At 42.5% G+C, this 26,389-nt stretch overlaps 1 protein-coding gene across 1 annotated transcript; it reads left to right on the top strand.

Annotated features, from left to right (window-relative positions):
* Positions 1-429: 429 nt before the first annotated feature.
* Positions 430-25,705, top strand: ACE2 (angiotensin converting enzyme 2). The gene is made up of 18 exons (XM_021532351.4): positions 430-888; positions 3,845-4,003; positions 5,940-6,033; positions 6,654-6,797; positions 8,139-8,251; positions 8,764-8,872; positions 9,587-9,684; positions 11,175-11,344; positions 12,431-12,657; positions 13,456-13,600; positions 15,082-15,180; positions 15,822-15,944; positions 16,278-16,450; positions 17,308-17,366; positions 21,748-21,848; positions 22,799-22,915; positions 24,095-24,289; positions 24,899-25,705. Exons 1-18 carry the CDS (start codon positions 700-702, stop codon positions 25,017-25,019), a joined length of 2,436 nt encoding a protein of 811 aa, XP_021388026.2. The 5' UTR covers positions 430-699; the 3' UTR covers positions 25,020-25,705.
* The last annotated feature ends 684 nt before the right edge of the window (positions 25,706-26,389 follow it).

Here is a 26,389-nt window from a genome sequence, read left to right as displayed (position 1 = left end):
TAGTAGCCTTAGTCACCTTAGCACTTAAATCCAGTTGATTTATAGTTCAGATTAGGTCTCTACACAAGATGCTGTGATCCCACAAAGTCTCTTGCTGCTTTTTGATGGCTCAGTGAACACATTTAAAATTCAGGTTTATATGCCCCGATTGCTTTGAAAATGAGGTCTGTTCCTCAAATCACCTGGGCTTTGCAAAGCCTTTAGAAACACGGCCCTAAACACCCAACTAGGTACCCTATCTCAGACTAAGTGGGGTTTCTTCCTGCCTGGGAGTTAAGGTTCTTGGCTTGGTGTTTCAGTGAAGTTTCTAAATATTTTTACAGCTTATCACCAGCCTGTTAAAGGATTGACAGATTCTGAGCTACCAGAGACAGGGGTAGGCTATAGATAAAGTAACCAGCTGTATCATTGACAGCACATTTGGGAAACATTAACCAAAAGTAAAAGCCTTTTATAAGAAGGCCATAAAATGGCAGGAGTAATTATGTTTTTCCAAAGTTAATTATTGACATTTGTTTATTTGGCTTTTTATAAAAAACTTTTTCCTTTCTCTCCTATAATGAATAAAACCCATAAAAGGTCCAGCAAATTGGATTCAGCCTTTCTTCTTCACAGTGGCCATGCTTGAAGGCTGATGAGGCAGAGGCCAACAGAGGATCTTACCTGAGGAAACTTAGTGAAGAGGTTCTCATCCTGAACATGAATATGTTGCTCCACTTCTGGCTTCTCTGTGGCCTGAGTGCTGCTGTGACCCCTCAGGATGTCACACAACAAGCCCAAATGTTTTTAGAAGAGTTTAACAGGAGGGCAGAAAATATCAGCTATGAGAACTCCATTGCCTCATGGAACTACAACACCAACATCACTGAGGAGAATGCCAATAAAATGGTGAGTGCTCCATCCTGCATCCTTACTGTTCTCTTAGGAATCTAACACTTTCTGGTTTGTTTTGGTTCCACCAAGCTTTTCTGAAATGGGAGTGTTACTTTGGTAGCTGTGCTTCATTTTGGGGAGGGTAGAGGAGCTTGCTTTAATGTAGCAATGCTTACTGGATGTGCCTGGGCCACTACCAGCCTCTGCAGCCTTGGGTTAGTACCTGGACTGCCTGCACTGCAGAGGGATGTCCAGAAGCTTGACTGTCCCTTCAGGTCACTCCAGTGAGTGGAGGAAAAAGGCAAGGGAGCACTGCATGCTCATCCTGAAAATCTGTGTTGGATGGAGAGAGATGCTTTCTTCTGGTGAGTCCAACACCACCAGTGACTCCTGGTATAGTGTTTCTCTGGGGTTTCCCTTTCCAAGAGTGGTGTTTCCCTTTACTCTTGGAGAGGGCATATCCTGAGGGTGAAGATCCTCTCCAAGGGCCTGGGGTGGTGCAAGGAAACAGGATTTGAATCTTGCACTCACATGGGCTCAGGTCTCCAACTTTCCTTCCCTAAGACCAGATAAACACTGGGCTTTTTACTGACACACACAGTTGTTTTACTTCTCAGTGACTATGCAAATATTTTCTGGATGCAGGCATTCTGCTAATGTTTGCTGATGGATTTATAGGCCCATACCAGTTACCCACTGGTGAACATTTCCCCTTGCCCCCATCACTCCTCATAGTCGGGGCTGTTGGTAGACTGCCTGGAGGTATTAGAGCGGGAAAAATGAAGTGAGATCACAGACTAGCAAATGCCAGCAGTGGAGTTTCTGTTACAGTGGTCTTGTATGTTGGTTTGAAAGTCCATTTCTATTGGCAGGAAGGACCACAGCATTTTTACTTATGCCGTCTTCCAAAACAGTTCTTGCTTCTCAACACCAACCTCTGTCTGCCCCAGCCCTGGGGTGTCTCTAGGCAAGAATTTGTCAAGAGTCTGGCTGGTTACTGGTATTGCCATGCCTCAACTCAGGATCTTGTAAGCTCAAGGCCTTTCAAAATTAACAAAACCACCATGATTTTTGCTTTGTTTTGAAGTGGCATGTTTTTTAAAGTTAATTCAAGCCTTAGAGAAAACAATTCAGAGCATAAAAATGAAGCTGAACATCCTACATCTATTTTTGCCTAATGGCTGGTCTTTCATTTTGTGGTCATATAACTTAATTAAAACATGTTTTAATTATCATATTTCTTAATTAAAGCAAGGAGACTGGTTGCTGGAAGAAATCCTAATGACTAATCATTGTCAATCTGGAATTTTTTCCGAGGCACCAGACACTTAAACTGTAATGTTTCCAAACACATAAAATGAAAGCCCTATATAGTATTTTCAGCATTAATGAGATGATAATAAAATACATGAGGAGATACCAGCAATAAAGCCAATTAGTCTAGTGTTCAGAGAGAACTTTTTCTCTCAATATCTTCAGCAGGCTGGCAATAAACCCACTGATTCCCCTCCTCCCATTCTGCTGGAGGAGAGTTAATGAATACTGTCCCTTCTGGCTCCTTCACATCCATTTTCCTTGTAAATTGTGTCACAAGCCCTACAACTATTCCTCTGACTTATCAACAAATTCCTCTAATTGTGGAAATATCAGACAGCGAGATAACTGGGCTTTCCCCTGGCTTTTGTAGCCAACAAGCCCCCTCTCCTGCCCTGCCACTCCTGAGGCACCTCCCTGCTCCTGCTCAGGACAAGGAGCTCAGGAACACATTGGCACAGCAGTGCCCTTCTCTGGGTGCTTATCAAGCTCTTTCCCACTGGGCTCTGCAAGCTGCTGAGGAGTGTCAGGACTCTTTGCTCCCATGAAGGGGAGAGTTTGGAAAGCCTCCCAGTGATGGCTGCTCTCCTGCAGCCATGGAGGAGATGTGGGGATGGGATTATCGTGGCTTTACATCTGTCACCGCACTCTGTGCTGGAGCCTGCAGCAGTGGGTGCTGTACCCCTGTCACATTTGGGGCTGAACATCTCGGGCACAGCCCTGCACAGAGTGCTGGTCTTACTGGTGTGTTGCACAGGGGTGAAGGGTGCCTGAAAGAGCTCCTCAGGCACAGTATGACATTTGAGTTCTGAGACCCCTCAGCAGGGAGAGATGGGTGTTACAGGTGCCCCATCCACAACCTGGGAAGCTCTTGCGTAAACGCAATTAAATAAACTCTCCCGAGGACCTACGTTAATTAGTACTGTTCTTGTTGCCATTTGGAATTGCTGCTGATGTGTTAAAAAGTGTACAAACATATTAGAAAAAGGTGAATAAGACAGTCCCAACTCCAAATTGTGTTCTAATGCTACTACTTTGTGAACGGAAATTTGGGACTTTCACATATCATGGCCTGTAATTGTGGAAGTGTTAAAAGCAATTTCATGCAAAATGTTGAGATTTTGCACACCCCATTTGGTCACCAGTTTAGAGCCTCATTTGCCCAAATATAATCTTTTATTTGCCAGCATTTCAGAAGAAAGTAATATTTGCCTTATAAACAGACTCAGTATCACTATCTTGGCAGCTGAGTGTTCCTGCTACTGCAGCAGAAATGGGGATTAACATCTGGGTTACAGATCTCTTTGTGCCCTGGCTTATTTCTTCACAGGTGGGTGAAGAAAATGAGCTTTAGAATAGCAGGAGACACAGCAAAGTGATGCTGGATCAATTATAACAACCAAGGTGTCAGTAGACAGTCATTAATTTTGCTGTTCCCAAAGAAAAATGCTTATCTGGATGTGTGAATTAAAAAAAGCCAAAAAGCTCTCTAGCTATTTCACAGGGAGGTGCAAGTGCTCAGCCCACAGCCCATGGAGTTCACAATGAAGTTCTTCACAAAAGTTCTTCCTAGAAGTGATATTTTTGTCCACTGAGTGCGTCAGGCCACTCCACTCCCTTGGAGGGATTAATTCAGGTTTTTGTGACCCCCTTGCAGAGCGAGGCGGATGCCAGGTGGTCCGCGTTTTACGAGGAGGCCTCCAGGAATGCCAGCACCTTCCAAGTAGACAGCATTGCAGATGACCCCACCAAGCTCCAGATCCAGATTCTCCAGGAAAGAGGATCATCTGTGCTGTCACCAGAAAAATATAACAGAGTAAGTTGTTGAATGTAGTTCATAATTTTTTGAGGGTGAGTTCAGCCGCCTCCCACAGCAGCCTCAAGCCAGGGCATGGTGCTGTCACCACCCTGCTTGTTTTAGGATGATGCAGTGTATGATATGGAAGTGTACCTGTTCTAGGTGTTCACAGCAATACAGGACTGTGGGTAGTCTGGCCTAGGAAGCTGATTGCCATTTCTGTCAGCAGTTTTGCCATGGAATATTTTTCAAACACGCCTTAGAGCAGCCCTTGCACTTATAGCTGGATTAGCCATAAAACCAAGAAAGGACATGTGGTGCTTGGTGAAGTCCAGACCCAGGGCAATGAGCAGAAAGAGATGGGTACAAGGCCATTCAATGAGTCAAAAAGGTGGAGATGGAGGAAGTCTCTCTTTCTCTGAACTTGGTACATTATCACACTGGGAAAAAGAAGGAATATTCATTGCACTGGGCACCCTAGGATGCCTGACAATGGAGAGGGTTCCACAGAAGGATGCTGAAGGCCAGCAAGATTTGTCAAGAATCCTAATGAGATTTGACATTTGCACTGACAAGTTCACCTAAGAGGCAGGTATATGTATGTTAAATAGGAGTGAGCAGCTATGCAAACTCAAAAGGGATCTATAACCAAACACTTGAGAATTAAATTACTTTCCCTTTGCTGAAGATCAAATTGAAACATAGCACTGAGTCATGGGTACCTACAGTGCAGGATCCTATAGTCCTAATTAGAGAAGAAGAAGATTTATCTGCTAAGGTCAGCAGTGCTGATCACCATGCAAGGGAAGAAGCTGATTGGATGGATTTCTTGTTTGATCCAAATAATATGTGTTTCTGAAAAACAGATTATGTTGCTGGCAGTTCATGAAAACATGTATTTATTTTGGATCACAACAGTGCACTAATGGTAATGTTGTTTCTGTTGAGGAGATATGGTCTTCAGTACCCTCCCTGATAAGACACTTAGGATTTCCTAGATAATTGCCTTTGGGGCTGAAGTTGTTAATTCATGTTTGAAAAGTGACTTTCTTATCCAGTCTGATGAGGTTCCATAAGAATATCTAAGTATTCTTCACTGACACAAAAATTTGCCTGGGCACTGATTTATTTTAATGCTGACAGAGGTAAAGTCTGAGGTACTCACTAATTGCCCTTCTCAGTGACAGCTCTTCAGAGTTCTGATTTAAACCTCTAAGTGAGAAATTTCATAGTCCTAAAGGGAAAGCTAAAAGTGGTACATATTATCCTTGAGACATGAAGATGTGGAAACATTAAAAAATATTTAAACCAAAGCTACATAGCATAGGTTCTGAGATAGAGCTGAATGATTTCAGGTGCACTTTGGCCTTCAGCTGGCCCAAGACATGAACCACGGCTTCTCTGTGATGGAGTCCAAGCAGATCCATGCAATCAGTGTGATGTGATGTGATTGATGTGATGTGATGTGATGTGATGTGATGTGATGTGATGTGATGTGATGTGATATGATGTGAACACCCACAGGCAACAATCAGCCTGGCAGCACCTGCCAAAGGGGCCCTTTTGGCTGCCACTCTAAGCCACAAATCCCTGCAAAGTTTATGTGTGTTCATGCTTATGGATGCACATTGATAACTTTATTTTTATATTGCTGTGTATTGACAGCTCTCTCATGACAGTCAGTGTCCATTGAATCCAGAGCTCTGTCTGAATGATATTAAGAACCTGTAGGTTATATCATATATTTGGGAGATTATCTGTCTTTTCCAGCTAGACCTGGTTCAGTAATGCATTTAGGCAAATTCTTTCATTAATCTCTCCTGAGCTCAAACATCTGCTTAAATATTAAGCTGGTGGGTGAAGTGTTGATTCTAGCTTTTAAGGAATTAGCATAATTGGCTGTTATTTTGCACAGAGTGGGATTCTAACAGGTTGTCTTGCATCTAACTTGCAGCTGGGCACTGTGCTAAATAAAATGAGTACCATCTACAGCACTGGGACTGTCTGTAAAATCAACAATCCATCGGAGTGTTTGGTGCTGGAGCCAGGTATGACACCAACCACTGCCTCTACCGTGTTCTTCACCCTGAGGGTGCTGAAAGAGAAAGACAAAGTGTGGCTCCTGACTGCAAAAGAACAGGCTGTAATTTCAACAGATATTTTCTGCTCTCTAAAGCTTTGTCATAATTTAATTGCACCTTGCAGTTCAGGCATCTCCACTGGACCTTTTGCCCACGAGACGTACTATCTCCTGTTTGTGGAAAAAAAAAAAATTGGGAGGGCTACTCAGTTTGTTTGGCAGCCTGCCTATCACGTGGGGTTTGCCTATATCACAGAAAATATATTTTTTATTCCCTGTCTTCAGTCATGTTGGACTTAATGTTGTATTGAGGCCAGTCCTGAGAATTCTACCAACTTAAGGGAAGCTAATGTGGAGAAAGCATTTAAGAGATTATGAGTCTATGAGACTATGGATGTGCTCCATGCTTAAAGACATGAGGAAAACCTTAAATTAGGAAAGGATGCAATGAAATAATGGGATCTTTCAGTATAGAAAATACAAAGAGTTTTCTTCTCTGTTCATGAATTTCTTTCACTTCAGTTTATCTGTTATAAAAGAAAAATTCTGCTTTTTCAAAGCCTAGTACCTACTTTTTTGTTCTGACAGGTCTGGATGCTATTATGTCTGGCAGCACTGATTATTATGAGAGACTGTGGGCCTGGGAAGGCTGGAGAGCTGATGTTGGCAGAATGATGAGACCATTATATGAAGAGTATGTTGAACTTGAAAATGAGGTTGCAAGGCTTAATGGTAAGTAAATTTTCTTTTTGTTCCTTATTTTTTTCCCCTTCTCATGTCCAGAAGCTAGTAAACATCTTGCAGTCTTACCCAATTTCCCCAGGAATTCAAAACACATACATAATTTACACATAATTTGCTCTTGGTGTGCATGTCTCACAGTAAGAGGCAATGAAGACAACTTCCATTGACCATTTCAGAGGTTTCTTCCCAGACTGGAACAAGAGGTACCTTTTTGTTGGCACCCTTCCTTGTTGGCACTTTTCCCAAGGGCCATAATGCATCAGTCCCCTCATTACATAGCACCCAGAACTGATCCATTTGTGATTTATGGACAAGCACACTCCATTTAAACAGCTTCTGAGTGTTGCTGAGTTTTGGTAACATCTTCTCTTTCCTATGGGCCTTGACCTTCTCTGAGCAGCCACAGTCATTGGTAATTTTATAAGCATTATTCCCTAGCTGGAATGATCAGATTTGGTAGGCCTGGGACAGCAGGTGCAGCTGGGTGTTCAAAAAGGATTTTGTGCTAAGGGAAGCATGCTTCCAGTCTGAGATCTCCACACAAATCATATGAAACTGTCTTTTCAAGGAACAATAGCAGCTGCCTTCTAATTTTTTTTTTGGGGTCTTCTAAGGTAGCTTGTGAAGTAGCTACATCATCTGTCTCCTGGCCAGACTGCAGCTGTATCACCTGCTTTCCCCTCCTCCTTGTTTTGCAAAATCTGTCAGGCTGGAGCTGGATAAGAAAATATGGCCCAAATAGCAAGACAGGGAAAAAAGCCAAACATTAAGAAGTGGTCATTATGGCCTTCCTCCTTACCACTAAGGATGAGATTTCAGCTAGCAGCCATTTTTACTCCAGGCTTGATGGAGTTCAGTGGATTGGAAGATGTAATAGAACTGGGAGCTGAATTTCCCTTCTGGTGTCTGCCTGTGTCCTGGTGGTTTAGTTTCTGGAAGAGGAGGCCCATTTTCAGTGTTCACCAGTTTATGCCTTCTGTGAAAACCCGTTAGTGTCCAGCCTGAGCAGAGGCAGCTGTCCCTCATAGCCCCAGGAACTCCAGTCAGCATTCCTGATTTCCTTTGACCTCCATCTCCAGATGGAATGACCCTTACTAGCAGATAACCATGACATCAATTTCTGAATTTCTTGGAAATCTCCCATACCTGCATGTTCATGAGAGAGACACTCAGTGAGTCTTTTTCCTCTCTGCTAAACCCAAACTATCTAGAATTTTGCTGCTTTAGGGAAGGCTGTCTGTTTGCATGGGATCCACAGGGAGCTGCACTTCTGCAGACCTAAGCAGTGCCACATGTGGTGTCCTCACGTGATGCATCCATGCTTTACAGGTTACTCTGACTATGGAGACTACTGGAGAGCAAATTATGAAGCAAAGTCTCCAGAAAATTACAAATACAGCCGTGACCAGCTGATCAAAGATGTGGAGAAGACATTTGAGCAGGTAGAAACAGAAAGAGCTCTCATCTGGGTTTCAGGGTTGTGTTTTGAAGTGGTGGGCTCACATGCTGATGTTATGAATGAAGATGAAACCTGCTTTAAACTGGCTGATCTCAGTCTACCTGGGTTTAACAGAAACAGATGTGAGGAGACACACATGACTTTCCTACCTCTGTAGCTGTTCAAGGACCATCTTGGTCCCCAAAGAGGGATCTCTGCAGGTCCATGTCTCTCCTCCAGGTAGGGTCCATGGGGTAGATGGCATCCTTGGTACTCCAGCTCAAAAGTTAGCAATGCTCCCTCACTCATACCTGAGCAGGACTTCTGTGGCTGGAATCTGGTCTCAGTGCCTGAGCCCTGAGGCAGGGGGCAAAGACAAGCTGCAGGTTTGGGGTGCAGTTACCTGCCAGGGGCTTTTTGTCAGAGAGAGCTTCAACGCTCTCTGTTTAGGAGCAATGAGAGGAGTAGAGCAAAGTGAAAAATGAAAATTGTTTCCTTCTCCTCCTCTGCCTCCAGATAAAACCTCTGTACGAGCAGCTGCATGCCTACGTGAGACACAGGCTGGGACAAGTGTATGGCCCCAAGCTCATCAGCTCCACAGGAGGCCTCCCTGCTCACTTGCTGGGTATGTCAGTGCATCCATGGTGTGCAGGCCTGACTTTATACACTGGACAGTCATCTTCAAGAGACATGGGTGGAGAGTAATATGACTGTTTAATCAGAATATTACCAAAAAGTTTACAGATAAAAGAAGGGTAGAGGAGAAATCCGTAAATTCCTAGCAGAGATGACACAAGTGCTTAGCAGCAGTGGCAGGAAGGGAAGGCATGTATGCTCATCCTCACCAAACCTCACATAGCACAAAATTCTAGCACTTGGCTGGGACATTTCCCTCCCCTCTGTAGCACTTGTCTTCCTCAGAAATGAGAGTTTCAGAGACACTTGTTTTTCCTTTCAGATTTTACTCTAAGATCCCACATTTCATAACGTGGCTTTCAAATCATGCAGCATTAAGCTGCCATAAGTGTTGTGCACCTGAACATGGCACAACAATCATGTGGACTAAAAAAAAGGATATTTCGTTTTCATACACCTTTAGGAATGTCATCAGTCCTGAAACTGTATTATCCAAGAATTGCTGATATTGGGTAATAAAAGTTCTGAGTTTGACGTATGCATGACCTTCTAGAACTGCTCCCCTACACATCTGGATCAGGCCTGGTTAGATGAATAGGAGTCCCTGTTTTTGACACTGCACAATTTATAGACCTGTCTGGCACCTTTGAGAATACATAATAAATAATTTAAAGTATTTCTTTATTTCTCTCTTTTTCTGAAGGTGATATGTGGGGTAGATTCTGGACAAATCTGTATGCCTTGACTGTTCCCTATCCAGCCAAACCAAACATTGATGTAACTTCTGCAATGGTTGAAAAGGTAAGACATTCCTTTATGCAATATGCATTATGTAGCAAATCTAGAGGGTATAAAAATTATGCTATACATACAACATATCAGCTGCTCTCTAGAAATCCATGGCTGCCCTCAGGCAGACACACTGCCAACAAAGTGTTGCTTTTAGCATCCATTTTTGTTTTTCACTTTTAAGTGTTTATGCATTTTCCCCTGTACCTATCCCTTTAGCTGTTCTCTGTTTTCCTCCACCCTCTTTGACCCTCTTAATCTTGTCTCCAAGTCTATTTTCCCCAGAGACACTTATCTATTAAGAGATATATTTTGTACTTATAAATATTTCAGGACTCCTGGAGTGGCTGGTATCAAATATGACCTTTGCCAGTCATTACCATAATCAAATAGTTTGCATATCACCGTTTTGTTTTTGTCAGTCTTGTTTATTTGGAAACAGCTAGAGAAACTGCAATGCTGCCTGTTATCTCTTGATAACTGGATGGCAGCATAAGGTCTGTGCTTGAGATATGTAGACCTAACAGCTGTGCCACCACCTTTACCAGACCAGGAGCATGGGGGAAGATAATTCCCTGTAGTCTTGCCAAAGCCTTACTCCTTTTTTAAACTAAAGGGAATTTGATGGAACTAGATGGAATTTGATTTCTGAAATGCAATTCACCTGAAATCTACTCTCTTCTCTTAGGCAGCACTCCATGAAAATGTTATGCTGGTAAGAGAAGGAGTAGTTGAATTTGATTCCTTAGCAATTTGCACAAGCCTGCATTATTCTCACCTCTGTTTTACATTACTGACCCACTTGTAGTCATAAATTTGTGTCTGTTGAAGTGCCACTGCAAGAAGACAAGCATTGTTTACTTAGCCTTTGAGCAATGGGTGGGCTCATCTTTGGTGGATGTGCCCCATTTGGGATTTTCATCCAAATGAGCTGTTTGCCACCCAGGTCTCTGTGAGACTCATCCCAGTAAATGCAGAGCTCCTGTTGGGAAGAATAATAAAACTGCTGAATGGCAAAATTATTCTGAACATAACCATGCAGTTTTAATCTGATAAGCAACTCCCATAGATACATTTGCCAGGTTTTATGGCTCTGGCTGAAATCTCTCATGCTCATCTACTGGGAATGTAGCTCCACTTCCTCAGATGTGTTGTCCCCAGGCTGACTGAAGTGACTGAAGGCTTGGATCACAGATCTGGCATACAGGAATGCATTTTTTGTCTTATTTTATATTTTATTGAGAGCTCCTCTGGTCTGGGTCAGGTGCTATCTGCTGAACCTCTGTGTGCAGAAACCTATTTTGTTTGCAGGGAAAACACTTAATTCCAGTTCCCAGCAGAATTCACAGAAGTGCCAAAGGCAGGACTTACTTTCAATAGGCCAGGTGTAGGTGTGAAGCTCCTGGGAAATAAATATGAAGTCAGCTGCCCCATATCCAGCAGAGCATTGGGAACAGGCTGCATGCAGAAGCAGAGGTTAATGGTGGCATTGTCTGTTCCAGAAATGGGATGCAATTAAAATATTCAAGTCTGCTGAGGCCTTCTTTGTTTCCATTGGCCTCAATAAAATGACTGACGGCTTCTGGGAAAACTCCATGCTCACAGAGCCGACCGACAACAGGAAGGTTGTCTGCCATCCTACAGCATGGGACCTGGGCAAAAATGATTACAGGTACTGAAATTGCTATGACCCCTTTTTGTACTACCTCCTAGAACAAATGTATTTTCACTAGAGGTGCACCATGCTGTCTTAAGTTATAATTTCTCTTTTTTTTTTTTTTTTTTTTTTTTTTTTTTTTTTTTTTTTCCGTGGCTGGAAAGACAGAGAAGGAACACAAGAGAGCAGGGATCCTGTGGGACTGTAAACCTTTCTGTATAAATTTTCCTGTGAAGATCTACTCAAATTTACTAATAGATCTACTCCAGATCTACTCTCAAATTTTAGCTGAGAAGTGACTAATATTGTTTATGAATTAGAGAAATAGTAGCTATGTTCTAGGGCTTAATGAATAAGCAGAAATGCAGGTGGATACCAGTGAGATTTGCAGACAACTGCACATCTTGCAGCAATGGCAGTGGGTCTCTGGGTAGCAACAGAAAATCTCCTGAGAGTCCACTGTCTATCTTTAGCAAAGTTATCCAGTTTTATGAAAATCCATCAGTCTCTTCGATACTTGGGAAATAAGTGGGACAGCAAGTTCCCACACAATGAAGACTTCTCAGAGAAATTCTGACCCCTCTTGCAGTCCCCACAGTTATCCAGAGAAAGAAGCTGGTGCACAGCTGAGCTTTAGTGAAGCACAGCAGTGTCCCACCTCAGCAGTCTGGGGAAGGTGAAAAGAAGCACTCTTTGGAAGACATTCCTTTAGTAAATAGTAAATCCTACAGGAGGATGAAGTAGCAGGAGTCACCAACACACAGTGTTTTATACATTACTCTTTTACTAAGATTGGTGGTGGTTACTCACTCCCACACATACAGTGAGTTTATTGCCAGGTTTTAGGGAACAGCTGTTCTCACAAAACAGCAGTTTTCTCTTACTGCCTGGACAATTTCAAGGTGGTTGAAGGTGTTTTGCTGAGTTTCCCATTGCTGTAGCAGAAGGATCTGCACTGCATACCAGGATGTGGCTGCCCAGGTTTTGCAAAGGGCACTTACAAGTTCTGGAGGGGCTTCGCTCCATGGCTGTGGCAAATGGCTGTCAGCCTTTCTCTGGGCTACTCTCTCTCTGACACAGACACTTTATTCTGGTGTGTAGGATCAAGATGTGCACCAAAGTGACCATGGATGACTTCCTGGCGGCACACCACGAGATGGGCCACATTGAGTACGACATGGCGTACGCGGGGCAGCCCTACCTGCTGAGGAGCGGCGCCAACGAGGGCTTCCACGAAGCTGTGGGTGAAATTATGGCACTTTCTGCAGCCACGCCTCAGCACTTGAAATCTCTTGATCTCCTAGAGCCAACTTTCCAAGATGATGGAGGTAAATAAATGCATAAATATTATGCATTTACCTGAAAGCACTTTCTGGCCTTATTTTGTGGCAGAATATTGTGCCTGCAAACCCAGCAGTCAACTGACAGGCTTCTGAAAATCTTACTCCTCTAATTTACCAGAATTTTTTTTTCCCCAAATCACATTGTGAAGCAAGGATCACTGCTTTAAAATGCTGTTAAATAATTTAAAAAGAAATAGCTAGCACTTCACTACTGTCAGAATTGAGCAATTCATCCTTAAATCTTCACAGTTCATTTAGATGAGTCTCCAACACTCTTTTCAATCTCTGTTGCATGAATCCATACATATCTCTATCAAGATCTGTATTTAGCAGTTCAAACAAAACTGAAACCTTGAGATTTACATCTCCCACTTCAGTGAATATTGAGTGACAACAGAGGTAGGCCCTCATTATAATGCAGTTCATCTGGGTTCTTAGCACTGCCTTAGATGGATGAAAATGCACATTTTATACATTTTGAGATGTCTTCAGCTCAGAATTCCTCAGAGACTGGAATGGTTCTCAGTGATGGGTAACTAAATGTAAATGTCAAAGGACTAGGTTATTTAACAGTTTGGGGGAAAGAGAGACAAAACAGCATACATTTTGTAAATGATCTTATCTCATGTTTTTTCAGTAGTATTCTTCCTTCCATTTTTTCTTTAGTGAAAATCTGTAATTCAGACAAGATATAAATATTAGCTGTTAAAGGAAACCGCTTTAGCCATCTAATCAGATAGTAATTGCTACCATAACCATTACCTTAACTGCTTCTCTCTTCAGAAACTGAAATCAACTTTCTGCTCAAACAAGCACTAACGATTGTTGGAACAATGCCTTTTACTTACATGCTGGAGAAGTGGAGGTGGATGGTGTTTAGGGGTGAGATTACACAGCAGGAATGGACCAAACGGTGGTGGGAGATGAAGTAAGTTTGAGAAACAAAGGGGATTTTTTTCATATGACCCTGCAAACTCAACCCTAGTTACTTAACATACTGGGGTATTTGTGCCCCTATAGGACAGGATCTGTGTCTGGGTGTTTCTGTAAATACCAGTAGAGTGCTCGATGGAAATACGCAGCTTGGTGCAGACAATGTCTCATAATGTTTCATGTCAGCTCGTGATAAAGACAGCCCATGGCCTTTGCATGGCCCGTTCCAGATCAATATTGCTGTCCCCCTGACACATTCCCCAAGACATCTTCACAGCAAAAGTACAGCCCTTCTCTAAGCCTCGTTGGTCACACGCTCCGGTTTGCTCCCCACATCCTTAAGGACAAGAGGAAAGTGAAGTTCATGGTACTTGCCAGCCAGAGAAGCATGCATATCTCAATCCACCAAGTCTTTGAGCACACTCCTCTGCTTTGTGCTTCCTTCCCACCATATAGTGCTTTTGGAGGCAAATTGTCTGAAAGATTTCAGACTGAATATTTCCTTCCTTGTGTACTAAGATACCACCTTTCTCAGTACAGAAAATACAGTTCCCTCGGCAAGTAACAGCTAGAGGTGCCTTTTCAGATTATGCCCATCAATCAGTCTATTTTCAGCACCTTGGAGCACAAGATTAAAAATAAATATGATTCAGACTCAAGTTTGTAATTCCCCAGGTTGGTTTTAATATGAGGGCAGAAAAATGCAAAGAAACCAAACAAGCCCCACGCTGAAAATGGAGCCTGAACTCTAACATGAACATGAACAACAAGCCTCCATCAGCAAACAGAATCTATAATAAAAGTTGATATATGCAAGCGTCCTGGCCCACTGTAAAAATCAATCAGCTTCAATGTATTCAAAAGTAGCAGAGATGTCAGAGAAATAGAGAATGACAAATTGTTCAGGGAAGCTTATCACATCTCTTGCAGTGGCACTGCAAAGCTCTCTGCTTGAAATACAGGTTTATGAAAAATATTTCCCTGGAAGCTTATTACCATTTTCAGAACTCAAGGCATGGGCTTGTTTCTGAGAAAAGACAGTCTCAGGAGAGGAAAATAAAGAGAAAGCCTATCTCCAGCCCAGTGGCATAGGAGGACATAACCTTTTGGGTTGCCCAGCCTCTTCATGCCCTTGCCCAGAACAAAATACAGGTCTCTAAACTCAGGATGGCCCAGGGCATGAGGTGGTTTGTGTGAACCTCATGTCTTGCAGATTATTTTATACCACTAATTGATCCCTGCACACCCTGCCATCATACAAATCTCTTCCTTGCTGTATGAGTTTCCAAATAGCTTCCTCTCTGTGGTCTCCAGCTGTGGAGCAGAACTCGCTTGGGGATACTGGGAGCTGTATGGAATTCTGTTTGCAAGTGAGAGGTGTCCATATGTATCAGACAAAACAGAAGAAAAGCTGAGTCAAATTGCCTTTGCTTATTGTCTATAAGCAGAAACCCTGTGTTATTCCTTCATCTCCAGGAGAGCCATAGTGGGTGTTGTGGAACCAGTCCCTCATGACGAAACCTACTGCGACGCTGCCACGCTGTTTCACGTGGCCAGTGATTACTCCTTCATAAGGTAGTGCAGTGTTTAATTCATTGACTTAAGTTTTGTCTACAGAACAAGCCCCAGCTACCTAAAACATCTGCTGGAGAATCTCAGGACCCAATCTTATTTTGTTTAAAGCCCAGACTGAAGGTTGCTGATTTCAATGGGAGTGTTTCTCTGCACATCAGGGGTTGTTCCGTAATAATCTCTGAGCAGTGAGGAGGCTGCTGGCCTTCTTGCTGAACAGGAAATATTCATGCTGCCATCAAGCCAGCAGGAGCACTTCTGTATGAGGTGTTTGCCTCCTGGGGGATCACTGTGCCCCATGCCATTTGGGCCATGAACATGCAGCCCTGGATATCCACTGTGTCCCAGCTACCTCATTTTAGAGGGCTCAGAGCAGAGAGCTGGACCTTAAAACCTCTACCCTCTCCTAATTTATGTGTCAACAAACAGTTTTGGGGCTCTTCTAGTCCACTTGATCTTGGCATGTTGCTAGATTTGAGTTAGCCAAGCCTGTAAATATCAGCTGGCCTCACTCCCTGCACTGCAGTCTCCCAAGCAGGAGTGACAGCTGATGCAGCAGAACTTTACAAAGGCCAAAAACTTGCAGGTTTCCTTGACAGACAGCTAATAAACCTGTCCCTCTCTTTTCCTTGCCCTTCCTTCAGGTATTACACCCGCACCATCTATCAGTTCCAGTTTCAGGAGGCACTTTGCAAGGCAGCTAACCATACTGGCCCTCTTCACAAATGTGACATTAGCAACTCCACTGAAGCTGGGCAGAAACTCAGGTAACAAAGCAAATTTCTCACATACAATAAATCAGAATGTAACAAAGCTTCTGGAGTAAATGAGGTTGTATCAAGAATAAACCTAGCTTGGAAATTTATCCTATACCTGCTCAATTCATTTTGACAATTTGACTAAATTTATGTACAATAAGGTTCTAAACATCACAGGTTTAATTACTTGTTTGTGGGAATAAAATATTTTTCATTAATAGGAATAGTGAGAGAAAGGAGTGAATTCAGAAGCAAAGAACACCTTTATACTGATCACAGGGTGTCTTTCTCATCTAGATGGACCATGGCAATAATATATTATTTCTTGTTCCACATATACAGACAAATGCTGGAATTAGGGAAATCCAAGCCCTGGACTCGAGCACTGGAAAGTGTAACAGGAGAAAAATACATGAATGCAGCTCCCTTGCTCCATTACTTTGAACCTTTATATGAGTGGCTGAAAAGAAACAATTCTGGCAGATTCGTTGGCTGGAAAACAGACTGGACACCATGTACGTATGGCTTTTGGGTTATTTAAGGGCATGAGTTCTTCTTCACAACCCTTGGGTAGCAAAGTGCCTTTCTCTCGTAGCTGTTGGAGGTGATTCTGCCTAGAAATGCAGGATTATAGGAAATAATCACTGAGCTGTAAGTTTTACAGGAAAAAAGACTGGCCAGAGCGGGAGAAGTCAGCATGAATGTTTGTCAGAGCCTCACCCAGTTCTCAGAAATGGAGGCGTCCTTTTTTTTCATGATGGCAGCACTCAGAGTGTGGGATGGCTCTACAGAAGGAAGAAAGATTCACAAGCTTGGTCTTATGTGGCACTTTCCTGAGAGCAGTGTGCCTGTATTGCAGAGCTGGGAGCCACTGGTCCAGGGAGCCAGGTGTAGGGGCAAACCAGTACAAAAATAATTACTGCTGTGGTTTTGCTGACATGCGTTAGTCAAAGAGGGGAGCTCAAGGGGAGGAAAAGGAGGAGACTGTGGAAAAATGCACTTTTCATTGTGACACTGAGTGCTGAACAAGCCGGGTTATCTTTGTGAGAGCCTCATAACTCTTACAGCCTTGTGCCAGTCTCTGACAGTGGGATTCACCTAACCAGGCACCAGCATTTGCACCTAAGCTGCTAATTCCCAGGGATGGGAGAGAGGAATTTTCCTTCTATCTGCTACAAAACCAGACTTGGGAACTGACATCTTAGCTGGGTGTGTTTGCAGTAGAGGTGACTGAAGGGAAACAAAATCAATCCCACCAAGCTCTCCAAGGGGAGCAAGGAAACCTGTAAGGAAGCTTTAGCCACTTCAGCATTTCCCAGGAGATTTTTTGTTGCAGCAGCTCTAACATGGCCCTTGTTTCTTTCTGAACCAGATTCTAGCGATGCCATCAAAGTGCGCATCAGCCTGAAGTCAGCTCTGGGGGACCAGGCGGTGAGTGTGTTTGTGCTGTGGCACCCTTCTTACTGCTTGGGCAACAGAGCTGTTGTGGTAATGGCTCAGGAAAAGAGTCAGGGTATGGCTGATCTTTGTGTCTGAAGGGTGGCATCAGCTCAGGTGAAGGGTTATCACATATATGATGTCTTGTCTAAGTTTGTGGTCAAGGCCGCCTCTAAAATTAGTGGAGGAACTTCTGAGTGAGCCCATTTTAGGAAAGGTGTCTCAGCTAGATGAGTTATTATTCTGTAGAGACGCCAATCAATATTTTTTGCCTCCTACAGAAAAGGCCTGGAGGGCTAACACAGAGGAACCTGTGTACTTGAAAATGGCTGTATTTTCCCCAGCTTTGCTGATGTCTCCACTTAAAGCTTCTACTTGATTTCTTCTAATTGCCATTATCATGGCTATGGTGGCTGCCTTCAGAAGTTATTAGAGTGGCTAACTTCACATTTAAAGGCAGGCTCATGGATCCCACTCTCTGTCCTTAAATGCTCTTGATTTCAAACTAAAAGACATCTGTTAGAATTTCACTGTGGATTTTTGCTTGGCTGTTTACAGTAGTATTTCCAGGCCCTGATATGTTCAGCTGCCTCCCTGCCCTCCTACACTGATGCAGAGACAGCTTTGTTACTGAGATTGCAGGGGACAGTGCAGCACAGCTGCTTCTGTTTCAGATGAGACGAAGGGCTTTCATTCCCAAGAGCTTGTCTGCTTTCCCCAATTATACCAGCTGGTCCAATAAAATGTATTACAGCAATGAAAAAAATCTCATCAAAGCCGAAGATGGCTTTTACGATTTTAAACAGAGCATTGGCTTAGCCCATCTGCTTAACCCCGGCTGAAAATTCACTTCTTATTCTAACTCTTCCTCTTTATGCTAATCTCATGGAGGCAGTATAGAAGGTTTAAGTGCAGACACTTCATTTCTGTTAATAGCCATTTTCACCTTGCAGGACATCAGTAATTTTCCAAGAATGAGGATGTCATCAGGCAGGTCATTTAGACCTGCTTGTTTGAGCCTATTGCACTAGCAAGGACACAAACCATGGGCTCATTTTTCATATGAATTGATGCTCTTGCTTCTATCACTCTCTCACACGCAAGCCACACTGGAGTTTTATTGCTTCCTAGACTGCCTAGTCGAGTTAGATACAATTCAAAACTGATATCAACAGCATAAAAAGGTTCCATATTACAACACATTTATTAGTCATTATGGTTAATGTTTAGCTTAATATCATTTTTATGCCTGCCTTTAGCCATCATAGTCTTTTGTTGTGCAATTGAGCAGCTGTAAAACAATCTCATACAGATTACTTAATTTGAATTATTGTGTGGACAGTAGGTTCCTAAGCTCTGAAGAGCAAGCCATACATTTTCCTCTCAAAACCAGTTCACATCACCGACTTGCAAGAAAGCTTTTCTATGCAGTTGCTTTCTGCCTCCCCACAAATGTGCTTTTGCTGAGCCCCCAGGGAATGGCTGAATGCTGGTATGGCATCAGCAGGTAATGGTACATGCATGAACTGGCATAGAGAAAAAGCAGGGGGAATTTCAGGCAGAATCTCAGCCCAGCTACACAGAGCAATGTGTTTTGGGTGCTTTGCAAGGCTCACAGTGCACAGAAGCTGTGGGCCCCCTGCAATTGTTTGTTTAAGGTGTATTTTGAGTTGCTCTGCCCTGACCTAACAGCACAAAGCACTCTGAATATGCCAGCAAACAGCTTTGCATTTGTGCTTAGCTCTGGAGAGAGCAGGCAGGGAGAGATTGCTGCTCTGGGGCTCAGGTACAGCTGTGCTGGGAGCCAGGGCAGCTGGAACTCACACAGTCTGTGACAGCCCTGGCTGGGACCAGCAGGGATGTTTCAATAGCCCCAAGTTCTGGCAAATTAAACATCCAGACTCTCGGATGGGCTCAATGCCAGCTGTACCAGAGCCTGCGCTGCCGCAATTACCCTGCTAATTGTTTTCAGGCTGATGAGATTAGAGCTGCAGCCGCAGCATTGCTGGATCACCAGTGCAGCTGATGAGGCTGAAACACCCACAGCTTTGCTTCAGCTGGGGCTTTAGGAAAGTGCCCACACGAGGGAAACTGCTACAGGATTCCCACTGAATCCCTTGGGGTCTGTCATATTTAAAATAAATGGTTCCAGGAGCACCAGCCCCCGACTGCCACTTGAAAACCAGACCCCTCTCCAAAAACGAATTCAAAATTCTCTACCAGGTTGATGCCATATGTATGATCCCATTGTAAAGGGCTGTCACACAAGACAATGTTAGAGAATGGAGAGCTGTAAGCCTGCAGGCATTTAGATGTATTTGACAATGAAAAATCCTTTTGGAATCAGAGGCCACACTTGCACTGTCTTTCAAATCACATATGGGATCTTGGAGTGAACACACTGTCACAGAGCAGAGATGCTTGGCAGAGTTCATTTCTCTCTGAAGGCAAAGCAGCTTCTGTAAGGCACAGTGTAGGGTGGTGCCTGAGATGCCTGGGGAAGCCGTGTGGGAGGTCATGACTCAAACACAGATCAGAAGCCAGCCAGGTACTTCCCGCCCACACAGCCAGTAATAGTATTTATAAAGGCAATTGAGAGGCATAGTGGCAATTAAAAAGACAAAGTATAAGCTATAGAAATGAGGAAATGATTAAAAAGTTAACATGCTAAGTACAGAAAGCATCAGTAGAGGAATTAAGCTCAATTAGATACTGGTAAAAAAAAAAAAAAAAAAAAAAAGCAGCACTGCAAGCCTCAAGATGTTGGGCATAAATAGAAAATTGAGAAACCCCACCAATGGCCTCTTAGCTGTGATAGTGAACAGTGCCAGCTGCTGGAGGCAGCAGCAGTAACAAGAGGTGCTTCAGTGCAGGGCTGTGCCAGCAGGAGAGAGCCAGGGGCATTTGCCTTGCAAAGGGAGCTCAGACCTGTGCCTTTCCTGAGACCTGGTCCAGAATGGACTGACAGCAGTGGGTTCTTTCTGCCCTTTCCTGACCTTTATTAATAGAATCGGGATCCTTTAGGTTGTGAGGGACCTTTAAAGATAAGCTAGCCCAACCCTGCTGCCGTGAGCAGGGACATCTTAATCTAGATCAAGTTGCTTTAAGCCTCACCCAGCCTGACCTTGAATGTTTCCAGAAACATTTGAGTATTTCCACCATCTCTCTGGGCAATGCCTCACCAATGCCTCACCACAGTAAAGAATTCCTTCCTAGTAACTGATTTAAATCAACTCTCTTTTAGTCTAAAATAATTAATCCTTGTTCTATTGCAACAGACCCAGCTAAACAGTTTATCCCTGAACCCCCTGTCTTCCTCATAGATATTTATACATCTCTCTCATTTTACATCAGTGTCAAGAGGTGGACACGTGAAAAATGTAGCTAGGTTCTATAAAGCCTGTTACAGCAGAGCTGCCTTCTACCACACCTTCCTGAATAATGCTCAAGAAAGGAGCTGACTTTCTGTCATTGACAGTATTTATGGGCTTTCCTGCCCAGGTACCATAAACACAATCAAATCTATGCCTGGGTGGAATAAAAAGGTATTGCCACAGAGTTCAGCTGGGAATTTTCCCTTCATGCACACATGCTATTTCACAACAGACCAGGCTGCTTTATCACCTCCTGTGGTGGTTTTTACCCCCTGTACAGCTCTTGGTTCCTGCTCCAGAGCAGCTGTTTTTATCTTCCACTGCAAATAACTTTGGACTCATAAGGCAGGCCAGAAGAAGCATGCACACAGGCAATATATTTTTTTTAATATCACCCATCTATTCTCCAGGGAAAAAAACCAAATATGTGCTTGCTGCAGAAGTACTGATGCATAGAGTTTTTTACCAAAACAGACCATGAACAAGGACCTGAGCTCATCAAGCAAATAAATTAGCCACCTTCACACAACAACTCTACCACAAAGGCTCTTCTCCTTAATAGAACAGCTCTGCAAAAAAAAAAAAAAAAAAAAAAAAAATTATGTGATTAAAACAAGATCTAAATCATTCAATCTTTAAACTTCAAAGAGAATGCACAATATTTAATTGGAATAGCCTTGCTGATGCCTTTTCTCCTTGTAAAACAGAGAGGTGTGCTGGGACTGCAGCATCTTCAGCAGGCCTACATAAAGGTGCCAGAGATTGCAGAGGGACAGCCTGGCATCTGGCAGCAGGGATACCTCCTTGGTTATTTTTCTCCACAGTGCCCAGATAACAGATATAAAGGGTTTGGGTTGGTTTCTGAAGTACTATCATGGCACAAATAAATAATACTGAAGTGCATGCCAAGCATTACAGTTGCTATTTCTTTTTAGAACGATTTCTTAATGTCCCTGATTTCTTGCCATCTCTGAGGAATTTCTCTTGTTCTGTTTCTGCAGTATGAATGGGATGAAAGTGAGCTCTTCTTGTTCAAGTCGTCTGTTGCCTATGCCATGAGAAAATACTTCGCAGAGGTGAAGAAACAGAAAGCTGCCTTCGAGTGAGTGGCTTGCCTCATTGTGCCAGCTATGCCTGCATTGCTTCTGCTCAGCTAATGGCATGAGCTGGTGGGATTAATTGTGCCTTCTGTCAAATGTGAGCTGACAGAAACAATGTGAAACATCAGCTGTTTGTAAAAGGCAAGATGACAGCTTGGGTATGTGATCTGTCCCCTCAGGAGCCTGAAGTTAGGGAATAATGTGCTAAAGTTAGGTAAGAGGGCTTTGTCTCCTGCAGCTCATTAGAGATGGAGATGAACCTTGACAATTTGTGCCCAACATGTATATAGAAATATCAGGGAAGGTAGACTGATTAGAAATAAACACTTCTAGTAATGTATGTGTATTATACTGAATTTCCAAGAGGTTTGGGGCTAAGGGAAAGAAAGTGTGTTGACTATAGAGGACTAGAATTTGTTACACTTACTAATCTTATCTAAGTTCAGTTGCAAGCATAAAATCTTTCACCTGAAAGTGATTTTGGTAAGAAAAACAACACTTTTGATTAAGTATTTCAATAATATTTAGAAGCTATCTACTCAAGCTATTGCATATTACCTTATAGAACAACACCCATGTAATATCTAGAATCTACTCCAGAAAAATAAGGAAGAAAGCTTTTTTTTCCACTTTGTACTTCATAAATCACCTCATTCAGGAGATCAGCCCCAAACACTCTCTGTTCTGCAAGTGATTATGTGCTATGGAAAATTACACTAAGACTTGTCTTAGGTATGAGGGAGACTTTCCAGCTCAAGTTACAAATTAGCACATAGAGAAAGGAATTCTGGCAGGAAAATAGATTTCACTTCCCAGCTGATTTCACTATGCCCCCAGTGTAAACTCAACCCCTGGTAATGCCAATCAAACACAACTGTTCACTGGCCCAGATTGAAAGCTAAATGCCATCTCAACAATGAAAATAACCTTTTTTCATCGGTTTTTCCTTCAGCATTACAGACATTCATGTTGGGGAAGAAACACAAAGGGTCTCTTTCTACATTACTGTCAGCATGCCAGGTAATATCACTGATATTGTGCCCAAAGCTGACGTGGAAAATGCCATCAGGTGAGATTTTGCTTTCTGGGGAAAAAAATCAACCAACTAACCAAATGGAAAGTTGGAAGGGAAAGCAGTGTTTAAGTCAGCTGAGGTAGAAACAGTGAAAAGAAACTAAAAAAAATGGAAATAGTGGGATGAGAGATACTAGGATGAAAACTATTATGACAGAAAGAAAACAGTCCATCTATCAGATGGTATCTTGGACAACAGCCAAAGTAAAATGCTTCAGGGGGTTGCCAAAACACATCTCATTGTATCATATCTTGCCAGCAGATCTAATTGCTCAGACTTTAACAGGAACTATTTTATATCCTGAAATACAGAATACAGTAATGATGTATGCATGCACACATGTGTTCTTCCTCTCATTTTTGAAAAGTCAGTGCAAGAATTATTGTTAACAAGGACTTCAGAATAATGGTGTACTAGAAAGACAACCAGATGTATTTGATGATATAGGTCAGAGCAGGAGCTAGTTCCCACTTACAGGTCAATGAACAGCTCTTTTGCAGTGTGGTGTGACAGCACTGTAAGTCATTGCTATAAAAATGATAAGTAAAACTGCAACTCTGCAGAAGATCATGGATAATGTGCAGTGGGAAATGAAGAGGGCACAAATCTAAAAGCAGCATCAACCTGAGATGGAGTTGAAGAAGTGAGATAAGTTGATGAACTAAGGGAGAAGAATATGGCTATGAAAGTAACTCTTGGGTTAACACTCAGTAGCAGATGTGGAAGTTTAAGGAAAAACAAGGCACATATGATACACCAGGGCAGAGAGAAACACACAAATTAAAATTGTGTAAGATTGTAGGAGAGAAACAGATAAGATGTTCAAAGTTGTGGCTTTATGTGGCATAAATAAGCAACTTTTCAATAGACAAGAAATGGTAAAGAGAATGAAGGGTAAAATACAAAGAAAGAAGGAGATCAGAAAGTTCATTTAATAAATGTTAAGACTAAGTCTGAGTCCGTACAGTGTCTGAACATGTCGGTTAAGGGTTTTAGTCTCTATGGTTGTTACTAGCATGCCAGAAGGAAACTGGGTTTAGCAGTACTTCCTCTGCAGCCTTTTAACTGAGATGTTCAGGGGAACCTTGCTATGCTGAAGATTTATAAAAAACTGAAAACTGTTTTTCTCCTTCCAATTAATATGTGCACTCTTTGAATTGCATTTGATGGCAGGATGTCTCGAGGACGAATGAATGAGGCTTTCAGACTTGATGACAGTACGCTGGAGTTTGTGGGAATACTTCCAACCCTGGCTGCACCTTATGAACCACCAGTAACCATCTGGTTAATTGTATTTGGGGTGGTCATTAGTCTGGTTGTCATTGGAATTATTGCCTTGATCATCACTGGGCAGAGAGATCGCAAAAAGTGAGTAATATTTTTTGATACTATGATCATGACTACTGGAAGATGTCCCAATAATTGAATCATCAGGATTTTTTACAGATTAGGCTGCAGTTTACTTGAAGCAAGTTAAGGAATGAAAGCCTGTTGTCTCTTTCCCATCAGCAGTGATAGCTAAAGGTTCATCTCCCTGTCTCCCAGTACATGACAGCTTTGGCAGCTTAATGCAATTTCCCCATCACCATCAGTTTAACCATTGCTTTGGTCACAGGGAGCTGCAGGATGCCAAGGAGGAGGGGATGTCCTGCTGGGAACATGGTGCCTTCTCCAACAGCCCACATTTATCAGCACCTGCAGTTTTCTATAATGTGATTGTAGGCTGTACAGTAATGGCATTTTTTAAAATATTACTGCATTAACAAATATAGCTTGGTTGGTTTTCTATGTCCCTCCGCTAACAGGGTTTCTGAGATCATAGAAGATATGCTACCGTTCTTCTTAAACCTAACTCAATTTCTTTTATATAAATATTTCCAGTTAAACACAGTATTATTTACAATCAGGGATTCTGGGGATCCAGAAGGAGTTGGATCAGAAGTGGGACCTTCTAATATAAAATGAATTTTGTTACAGGAGAGCAAGAGAAAGCAGAGGTGCAGCAGGATCAAATTGTGAAGAGGTGAACCCTTATGGTGAAGAGGGAAGAAGCAACCTGGGCTTTGAGCCAGCTGAAGATACACAAACATCATTTTAAAAGGTGTGGGTACACTAAGGGCTTTTTTTTTTTTTTTTTCATCTCACTTTTAACAACAGTACCTAGCAAAGGAGCAAAACACTATGGATGTCATTGAACAATGTCTTCTGGTTGACCATTAATCTACTGGATCATGGCCAATAGCAACTAAATCTGCTGTTTTTGTGGTAACTAGAAAACATACCTGGCTTATCTGTGAATTATGTGTATAACATTACACACCATTTGTTCTACTTTTCATGTGTGTGCTGCATCCAGCTTCTGTTTCCTGTGTAATGAGATACAAAAGCTTGGAAGAATACAGTTGTATACAGACCAAGACGCAAAACAATAACTCATGTACTCCTGAAGAACATCTTGGTGTTTCCAGATGGAGATCCCAAAAGTATTTGTAAAGACAGTGATGAAAAAGCCCTTGACTATCACTAAGGAAGAACCTTAGTGATAAAGAACTCAATTTGATGTGAGATAACTGCAATTTTTGCACCTTCAAGAAATCTGTATCAATGTAAAATGGACGCTGGATGAAGACTAACAAGCACTGGAAGTTTATTAGAAAATTATAACATAAGTTATTTTTCTATCTGCTTGATAAGTATTGTAGAGACTAAATAGCCCATGCTCCCTCAAAAAAAAAAAAACAAAACTTTTATGTTGACATTAAAAATGGAAACTTCCTTAATACTAAATGATCAAAGTGGTTTTGGTTATTTTTCCCTACACCTTGGCCATTGCCTCTGCATGCAACAAATATAATTGTGCTATTACATGCAAGGAGCAGTAGATTGAGGCTTGGGAAATTCTTGTTGCACTTGAGAATCAAAATCTGTTCACCTGGAGGATAGAGCAGCACTGGACCAAGTTGCCTGTTCTGTGCTCTGGGAGAGGCTGTGGGACCTTCACCTTTAGAAGTGTTCAAAGATCAGGCAGGTGAAGGTATGGATGATGGAGCAGGGGAGATAATCCCACTCTGATGGAGAAGTTTGGCTAGATGACCTCCAGAGGACCCTTGCAGCCAGATTTTCTATGATTCTGAGTCTTGCAGGTCCACCACCATAGCTGCAACCATGCCTGTGTTTTTTTGGTTTTTTCTTTATACACCCAGTCACTGAAAACCACAAGGTTTTCTGATAGTCAGTCCTGGATTGCCAAAGAGCCAATAGCAAACATGATTCTGCATGAAAAATGTTCAGAAAATGCATGGCCTCTTAAAATCAAGGGCCTCCAAAATGACCACAATCTGTAGAAAACAGCCAAACATATCTGAAAAGTACATCTGGGCTCTACAGGTTCACAGAACACTGTTATAATGCTCCATATTAATTTCCTATTTAAGAGGTGAGACCCTTAAATGAAGAAGTTCAAAATGG

The sequence above is a fragment of the Lonchura striata genome, chromosome 1 (assembly GCF_050655825.1).
Source record: "Lonchura striata isolate lonStrDom1 chromosome 1, ASM5065582v1, whole genome shotgun sequence".
NCBI lineage: Eukaryota > Metazoa > Chordata > Aves > Passeriformes > Estrildidae > Lonchura > Lonchura striata.
Note: the sequence above shows the minus strand (reverse complement) of the source record. Positions and strands in the feature narration are given on the sequence as shown.

Bases quoted from the DNA above. Each gene is read 5' to 3' on its own strand.
- ACE2 (XM_021532351.4), top strand. From the start codon at position 700: ATGAATATGTTGCTCCACTTCTGGCTTCTCTGTGGCCTGAGTGCTGCT. The intron at 6,034-6,653 runs GTATGACACCAA...TTGTTCTGACAG, and splicing joins GTGTTTGGTGCTGGAGCCAG to GTCTGGATGCTATTATGTCT. The intron at 6,798-8,138 runs GTAAGTAAATTT...CATGCTTTACAG, and splicing joins TGAGGTTGCAAGGCTTAATG to GTTACTCTGACTATGGAGAC.